At 37.7% G+C, this 9,469-nt stretch overlaps 1 protein-coding gene across 3 annotated transcripts in view; it reads left to right on the plus strand.

Annotated features, from left to right (window-relative positions):
* Positions 1 to 793: 793 nt before the first annotated feature.
* LOC106940151 (actin filament-associated protein 1-like 1) overlaps positions 794 to 9,469 on the plus strand; it is a 25,038-nt gene continuing 16,362 nt past the window's right edge. For 2 of the 3 annotated variants that reach the window (XM_015022807.1, XM_015022815.1), the window contains exons 1-2: positions 795 to 972; positions 8,522 to 8,650. In XM_015022807.1, coding sequence (XP_014878293.1) covers positions 951 to 972; positions 8,522 to 8,650 — 151 coding nt within the window. In that variant the 5' untranslated portion in view covers positions 795 to 950. Of the gene's footprint in view, positions 973 to 8,521; positions 8,651 to 9,469 lie in introns of all 3 variants that reach the window. The other variant, XM_015022825.1, reaches the window with a different exon arrangement.

Genomic DNA, 9,469 nt, shown 5'->3' on the forward strand with positions numbered 1-9,469 from the left:
ATGATTTATTTCACTTCACAAAATAGATGAGGACAGCACATTTTAAGACATCGGTCTTAAAGTCAGAGCTTGGACACAAGTGGGCCCTGTTAAAAAAAATCCTAAGTATAAAGGATAAGTGCTTTTGCAACTATTACAAAGCACTGATCTCAGTCCAGTAGAAAATTCAGGGAAACATCGGAAGAAATCCCAAAATATTTTTTTCTCAACTTGCACAGTAAGGAAACGTATGGAAATGTCTAAATTTGCAGGAGAGTAAAAAACCTGACATTTAGCCAAAAATGTTTTTTTCAGAATCGTAGCCGACTCAAACACAGAAAATGTTTAGTCTGACTTATTGTCAGGCTGTGAGAAAATTTTGTAAAAAGATCATGCGTGTTTCTAAGTGTAAACATCTGGTTTCAACCGCATAAAATGTGTCCCAGTGCAGAGTTATACCATATCAAAGGGAATTTGTAAAATTCATATAACTGCTGACAGCTGCTGAGTACTGGAAGCTGTATTCCAACAGTTCTTGTTTTTATTTTGCACAGAAATGTTAATTATCACGCAGTATTTGAGTGAAGTAAAACCTCTGAATTAATTAAAAGGCAATGGTTTAACTTAAGCGGTAACTGTATGTGGGTTGGGAACCCATGCTACTATATAAAGATAATTAGCTAATCATTTGGCGGGTTTCAGGGATTACATCTCCCCAAATAGGACCAGTGTGGCAGAAATGCGACTCTCTTCCCGTCTGCCTGCGCCGGCGCTAGGACCCCGCGGAGTATTGAATGGTGAACAAGCATCCGCTGGAGTGGCACTGTAAACCGTAGCGGTGACTCTGACTCACAGAGAACCGCTGCTTCACTGGAGAAACACGTCTCACATGTTTGAGACAGTTTCACATAAAATGTCAGAAGGATTATAACTGGGAACAAGTTTGGACATATAAGCGTTTTTCAAGCGATATGGACTCCAAAAGGCAAAGTGGTGAGTAATAGAAACTCTTTATCCCTACATGAACGGGAGGAATCAACTTTTGTTTTTTTGGCCAACAACAATGAGGAGTAATTTTTAACAAATAAAAAAGAAAACACAACTTGGGAAATACTTATTAAATGTGAGGCAATAGATAGGTGAATTACATATGGTTTGTGAGTGGTAAAACAAATAATTTAAAGTGAAGCAATTCTTAACAAAAGAGTGGATTTGCACGTAGTTTTTCAAATGTAGCAAATCGTGCCCTAGTGCCCGGCTCATGATGTTGTAGTAGGCAAGAGTGACGTCATGCAGCCACGCGCCGGTTAATGAATGCGCGTGTGTGTACGGAGGAGGTATCCCCAGGTAGAGTGATGCAAGCTGATGCCAACAGAGGACGGCCCTGTTGGAAAGTGCGCCGCTGGAGGAGAAGCGGCTGCTGAATGGCTGCTCTGTCTGAGCAGGGATGTGGACAGGAAGCAGCATTATGGGACTCCAAGTAGAAGTCATCTAATGTTTAAAGATAAGGACGAGAGTGGTTATTTAAAGTGAATCAATGACAATTTTTTTATAGGAAGCAATGAAATAAAAAGCCTTCACACGGTGGTATTCTTGCTAGCCAAATATGTTAATAGGATTATGTCTTATTGAGAATTAAGATTCCAAACATTTTGGTATTTGAAACAGAAGTTGCAAATTGAAGTGTAGCAGTTCTGTGCTCCTGTATTAAATCATATTTTGTTATTTTATAGAAGCCTAGACTAAGAAGGGTGTTGGCCCCTGGTGTAAACTTACTTTATGTCCTTTTGCTCCTAAGATTCTGTGTATGCACGGAATTTACAAGAGATTAACTTTTCAGTTTTATCGCTTATGTATAAGCGTTTGTGTGTGTGTGTGTGTGTGTGTGTGTGTGTACTTTGCGAAACGTTCCGTATTACAAAAAGCCTTTAAATCTTGCAGTAACTTTGCCAGGTCTGTATTAGGCAACGTAACATTGTCAATGAAATAAACTGGGCTGCATACAGCATTCACTGAAAGCTAGTTCTTGTTTTCAAGACATTTGTTTTCAAATAGTTGTGCATATCTACATAAAAATCAAACAGGTTAAATACAATACACAAAAGTAAACTTTATAGACAAGGCAGTATATAAATGTGAAGTGGATCTGAAATGATTGCTTTTTGTGATAAACAATTTGAAAAAGATTAAATGCGTATATAATCAGTCTCAATTGTATGGAAGGCGAAGTAGCTTAACTGTGCAACAAAAGAAGGTGCCCATAATATGATGCTGCCACCACCATGCTTCACATTGGGGCTGGTGTGTTCATGCTGATGTGCAGTTCTAGTTACGTTATAAAGTTAGATTTAGATGTGCATCTTTTCCTTTAATTTGTTATTTGCCGGTTTGTGTTGGTCTTTCACACAAAATCCTTTTAAATACCCAAAATGTAGTGGTTTTAATGTGATTATATGTGTAAAGGTTTAAAGAAGATGATTATGTTTGCAAGTCAATGGACCATTAAACTGTAATATCATCTAGAGTAAAGTTTTTAAAAAATGAACTGTACAACAGCAGAACAAACAGCAATAATTCATTTCAATCTAAACACACAGGAATTACTTATAATACAAAAAAATAATTTTAGGAATATCCTGTTATAAACATATCAGACAGTCATTGGAGTTATGTTATTTCCTGAACTGTAATTTTAAACATAAACCATTTCAATGCGGCTGTAAGATTTTAAATTATTATATTTTATAATCGGATCCAAAGCATGCATAAAAACCGAGCAATTTGAACATAATCTAAAGAGATTCACTGAATAAATGATGGAATGTAGAAAGCACAAACCTGCTACAAGAATGTAAATATTGAAATACGATTGTTTCAATGCTGGAATTTCCATTGTCCTAATCCCTTTCTATTTCCAGCGTTTTCATTTCGCTTTTGTGTCACTTTGCTTGTTGTTTGACAGGCATGACTTTATTCTGGGTGCTTTTGTTTGACAGTTGTTATTGAAGAGAAAGTACCAACTGCAGCTATTCTCAACACAGAAAGGCTTATGAATGAAAAGCGGAATTGAATGGAAGCATGCAAAAATTGCAAGATTTTTCAAAGAAAGTTACAAGAAGTGCATAGATAAATCAAAATATTGGCTGTTTATTTGTTGAAAACACAGCTCTGTATCAGCGTGGGTTTAAAATCAAGCTTACTCGTTTGGTCTTTGTCGTACATCTGTATTTTTCGGGACCCCTTCACCATTTACTATCTTCAGACTATGATAAGATACTAAAAGAATGTGAAAAAGTGAATTCCTCCACTGTTTTTCCACAGCTGTTTCTCTTTACAGATCTTGCCAGCGTGATTATGGGCTTTTTAAAGTGTCTGTCTAAATGCTAAGCCCTAGGCGAACAGTCACAACATGGACTGTTGTCATGAAAATATGAAAAATGGCGCGCTAAATTATTGAAACAAACTTTTGTCTCTTGAGAGAGCTGCTGAGCCTTGAACTCTGACCTCCCTCTCAAGAGGATGGGTGTCAGGGGAAGAGACAAGAATCAGATTGGTGGATAAGAGTTAAAAGGGAAAGATTTAAGAGGGGAATCCAATGGGGGGGGGGATACAGGCGGTATGAAGAAAGTTTTGAATCTTGAAGAGCTTCTTGAAGCTTTTGACAATGAGGCAAGCAGGAACAGGTTGATGTTTGTTGACCAAAGGCTCGTAGGCCTTTGATATTTATCTTTACACAAAACATTTCTTTAAATCCTAAACCTCATATCTTCTACATGCAGCCAATTTCATTTCAAATCATTTAATGGTTGTATTTTTCTCTGAAGGAAAGTTCTAACAAGGAGGGAGTGTTTTGATATGAGAAGGAAAGTTTCAGAGCTCATCCTTGGATGTGAGTTGATTGATGAGTTGGACCTGTCATGAACGGGAGTCAAAGCCTAAGGTTAGGAGGAAAGAGTGTGTATTTTCTCTGTGGTGAGATAAACAGCAGCAGCAGTAGCTATTTTGTTCTCGGCTATAACCAAACACATTAAATCAGTTCAAATGATAGTCGCATGGCCCAGATCTCATGACCAGCCTCCGTCAGGAAGACTTTCTGGAAACACACACAGATCCGTTCTAACTAACGGCTGTGACTGTTTGATTGTCATGTAGTGTGTGCCACAAATGGATTCGTACTGCACTTTCCTTTTACTTTGTCATGTTACAACCATAAACATCATTAGATTGAGCTTCTATCTGATTGATGGACACAAAATAGATGAATTGTGACAATGAAAAAGAACAATGAATTTTTTCAAATGACAATTTTTTTTGTGTTTTTAAGTTTGCAAACTATATTCTCTGAAACTACATTTTACTTCAGTTAAATTTCTGGGTCATTATTGTTATGTTTCTGCCACCATTGTACATCTCAAGATATGAATGTTTTATAAGATTTTCATAAGATGTATATAAAAAAGCTCAAACTTAGTCTAATTTCTGTGAATTTTCAGATTTCACAAAATATTGTTATTTAAGGTTGTAATGTGATAAAATGGGAAAAGGTTCAAGGGGTCTGAACTCTTTTGCACAGCACTATAAAAGATAGATTACTGGAGGGTGTGTTCTTCCTCTTAGTGAAATAATTGAGCAGCTTGTAACAAAAAAAGGATTTGAAAAGGAAATGTAAAGCATGTGTGTGTTTGTGTGGATGTGCGTGTCTGAGGAATGGGGGGTAACAAAGATCCGTCTGTGGGTGAGAGCAGCCACAAGCCTGCAGAACAGCTGATTCTCAGCCTCTAAACCCTTCGTTCCCCTGAGAGAACTGGCCTTGACTGCATGGAGTCAGATTCTGGCAAACAAAACATAGACCAGAGACTCCGCCATCAGTTTACAGCTGGTTTGTTTACCCGTTGTTGACTGATAACACTGAGTCATTTTAATTTGTGCCCTACACAGCAATGAATGCAGAGCGGAAGAATAACTTAACTGACACAATAAAAGCTGCAGTATGTAACTTTTACAAAAATATGTTGTTTTTTTCGTATTTGTTAAAACTGTCACCATGTCATGACAGTATAATATTAGACAGGTAATTTGTGAAAAGATTGATCTCCTCAACCCCTTCCTTGAACTGCTATTGCAGTTTAAAGAAATGTACGACTCCTGGACAAAACCAACCAATCAGAGCCAGCAGGAGGAACAACTTACCGTTCCAGGAAAACTGTTTATCTGTCGTCATTGGTAACCATGTTAACTAGCTTTAGCATTAGTGGCAGGCTATGTTATGGTGAACCAGCTGTAGTACAGTAGAGAGCAAGGGGTGGGGGGTGAGCACAAGAGTGATTGACAACGCTAAGGCCCTCCTCTTGGCTCTGATTGGTTGTTTCCTACTGTAGTTGGTATTGGGAGCACTGGGAGAAAACAGAGGAGCTTGATTTTTTTAATAGATTATCTCTTATATCATGACATAATTATAATTTTAACAAGTATGTAAAAAATTATATTTTTTTATACAGTTTAATGCTGCAGCTTTAAGGTAGAAGATACTCTTCAGAATAAGGATGAAACCAAATGTTTACATGCAGAGGCATGTCACATTTTTTCTTACTGTCTGACATTAAATCAGAGTAAACTTCTTCTGTTTAACCATTCAGCATGGAAGATATTGTTACTAGCAACATAATGCAAATGCACTCAAAGACGTATCCTGTGGTCTGATTACACTCAAATTAAGACGTTTGGCCTTAATAACTGTTATATTTCTGGGGAAAAGAGGAGAAGCTACCAAGTCAAGCCACACTACTTGTGAAGTATGGTGGTGGCAGCTTCATGCTGTGTGAATGTTTTGCTGGAGGAAGGCCTTAATAAAGGGATAAAATATCAGACGGAAAGTGGAATCTTTGGTGAAAATCTACTTTTCAGATGGACACTGACCCTCAACTCACTGAGAAAGTGCCTTATGCACAATGAAGTCAATGTTTTGGTGTGACCATCTCAAAGCTCTCATCTCAGTGCAATAGAAAATATCTGGGTGGAGTTAGCTAGGCGGCCCACAAACCTTACTCAGTTACAGCAGTTCTGTCTGGAAGAATGAGACAAAATCCAACAAACAATTAGCAGAAGCTTGTAAATGTTTTTGTTTAAAAGTCAATTTTACCAAGTACTTGGGCAATATGCGAATGTATATTTTGTACATTAGAGTATTGCAAAATTACCTATAGCACATTATTGATGGATATAAGGTGTAATGACAACATGAGTATCTTAGCCCTTTAAATTAAAACTTATCCATTCCTTTAAAAATAAAATTCTCTGTCTCTTTGGTCGGATAACTGCAGTCAGGGTCCACTTAAAATAGTACAATGTTGTTGTATGCTGTCCTCCAAGCACCAGGCATCATTATAATTTTTAAAGGATATTTTCAAGTTCATCTTTAGTTTAAATTGTCATTTGGAAAATACTACTAAATTCAGATCTGTAGGTTTTTGCTTGAAAAGTTCTCAAGTTCATAAGGAAAAAGCTGAGAGAGACCAAACACAATAGAAGATGTTGAACCAGAAACAGCAGGATGGAGCGAAATGGAAAAGAGGAAAGTGAGACGTAAAGAAAGAGGAGGTGAGGAGAGTTCATTGGAGGATCGTGGAGAGATTGGAAATCAGGAAGGAGTGGGGAGACGCTTCTGTCGACAACTAAGACAGGAAACCACAGCTGCGCACACACACGCACACACACGCACACAACCAAACAGCTGCTGGAGATATATCCTTTAACCCTGAATGCCCGGGAATCGAGACGGCGCAGCTGTGTTGCACCACACCCCTGTTACACTGTGTGTGACTGTTTGTTCCTGTTATGTTTTTTGTTACAGTCTCTGACTCTGACAATGTAATTGTGCTCTCTGGTCTTGCGGAGCTCTGTGGTGATCTAATTTTGGCCCTTGTGCAGACAATAGAGTATTGTTGGAGTTGGGGGAGTGGGAGAGGGTTTGGGGAAGAGTGAGGGATTTTTTTCTCACTCTGGGAAAATGAAACAAGAATATTTTCAACTCCGATGAACCTCACTCTTGCAACTGCTTTCTGTCAAAGAATGGCTATATTTTCATTTATTTCATTTTTAGCTACTGCATGTTATCAGACTGAAGTGGCAAACTTTATAGTTTTCTCACTATACATGTAACTAATTATCATTACTGTAAAATGTGTTAAAGTTCCCAAGTGTTGAAACAAACTGAGTCAAAATTGATATTTGAGTTTCACAACAAACTGAACCAAAGTTGATATTTCAGTTTCACAATGTGTCTGAGAATCTATTTTAGTAAAACAAATATTTAGAATAGATTTTCCTCCATGTATTCAAAAATGTCATTGAATTTTCTGTCATAAAAATTTTAGTATTAATGCCAAATATATGTATAAAAAAAATCTGATATCATAAAGTAGGCTAACAGATCTTAAAGGTCTTAAGACATTAAAATACAAAGTCTTTTGCAGTCTTTTACCCTGGAAAGGGTCACATGTTGGTAGTGTGGTGTTGTGTTACTATTTTGTTTTCTTGGGAACTCAAGGCCGTGCCATAATTGATGGAACTATAAATTCTGCACCAGAAAGCCCTGACGGAGAAGCCCACTTAGTTTATATGACAGGACAGTGATTCAAAGTACACAGCAACTTCCAGATTCCCAACAGAGTGCCCTAGTCAAAGTCTGGACTTTAATTTAATTTAGATGACCTTATGTGTATGAAAACCCTCTAATGCAGATGAATTAAAACAATTCTGCAAAGAAAAGTTAAACAAACTTCCTGATTAGAAGCCTGATTAGAAGTAAGAAGAGTCAGGCTTCAGAGAAGAAGCTGCTTACTTTTATAAAAATATGTGTCAAATACATGATTTTACTAATAAATAAATTTTTTTTACTAACTTTTAACATTGTTAAAAGTTAGTAAAAAATGCAAAGACGTTGAGCTTAGATCACAATTACTTTATTGCAATGTTTATATTTACAGACCTAAGGACCATGGTTCATACCGATGGATTTTCTCCTTTTCTCTGGCTCGATTTCCTTCAGAGAAGGAAGCCCGCTGACCTCCCCACCTACCTTCTTTTCTCTCCAAAACCTCTTCCCTCCTCTCCTCTCTTTGTCGTCTCTGAACAGGCAGGATGTGTGAGTGTGTGTCAGGATATTTGGAACAATGTCAAGGTCAACAAATTGCACAAACACATTCACACACACGCGGACTCACACAGGATGTTGGAGTTGAACATAAAAACTGTTCTTTTTTTAGAGAAAGCTCTAAATATTCCAAGCTGCCTGTTAGTGTCTGATATGTAAGGATGTTTCATATCTCATCCCAGTCAGCTGTTGCAGCAGCCGCTAACTCCTGAGTTTGTGCCCTTTGGTCTGTGCCAGTTTCTATAATTTGCCTTATATCCATGTGTTAAGGTGGTATTTAATGCACTTGGTGCTACATATTTCATCCATGTCAGGCGCCTGGCAAACTGGTTTGTTGTAAGCTTCGACTGATTTGAACAAACAATAAAAAATATTTCTGCTGGTTTCCAGTGGTGGTGGAGCGCCTTGTGAATGAACTCAACTCTCTGCTGAAGATGTTGGACCATGAGACCGTTAGTCCAGATACTGCCAACAAGATGGCTTCCGTACGCCACATCCTGGACTCTCTTCAGCTGTCAGGTACTCAATAAAGCCTCAGACTTTGACGTATTTCATATAATATTAACGTATGTGCATATCTTAGACTGAAAATTTGATCAATTCCACCATTAAGCTTGCTTACATTTATTTGGTGGCGAAAACAATCCATTGTTCTTTGAGGAATTCATGTTTTTACATTAAAATATGTGCCACATAGTTGTTATGTTCTGTATAGTTTCCTTTTTTGCCAATATTTTTTCCTGTTAGATTGAAACATGCAGAGAGAGATATATTCAATATTAGAGATATTAGAGAGAGAGAGAGAGATACTATTCCTCTTTGCACAATCTCTCTCCAGGATCCTGTCTTATATAAAAACTGATCATGTGTCTTGTGAACCAGTTTCTGGTTATTTTGACTTCAAGAGACCCAATGACGACCCTTTATCCATTTACTAGCAGAGAAAAAAAGATTTTTATTTAGAATATCCTGATACCTCAAGCAATGCTTATTGTTGTGAAGTGTTGCAAAGTTTCCAGATCATCTGCATTAGAAATAAGCCCGTGGCATCATAGACTTTTTTACTTACTTAACAGCTACTGCCTGGTGCTTTTCCACATGTTTACCTTTGTTTCATGCCAGACCCCTAGGGAAAGCTTGGTGTCACAAACGGTAAATGACCTGTACTTGTAAAGCACTTTATAAAGTCAGAGGGCTCCAAAATGCTTCACAATACAGTCAAATATTCACCTATCACACACGGGTGTTGGTAAGTTACATTGTGGAACCAGTCCTGCAGCATGCTGACAGCGGTAGGGTCACCGTTCAGTCAGAGTCACCAGCAGTGGAGAGAAAATA

Source organism: Poecilia latipinna, unplaced genomic scaffold (assembly GCF_001443285.1).
Source record: "Poecilia latipinna isolate Pla-1442-1.1 unplaced genomic scaffold, P_latipinna-1.0 Scaffold87, whole genome shotgun sequence".
NCBI lineage: Eukaryota > Metazoa > Chordata > Actinopteri > Cyprinodontiformes > Poeciliidae > Poecilia > Poecilia latipinna.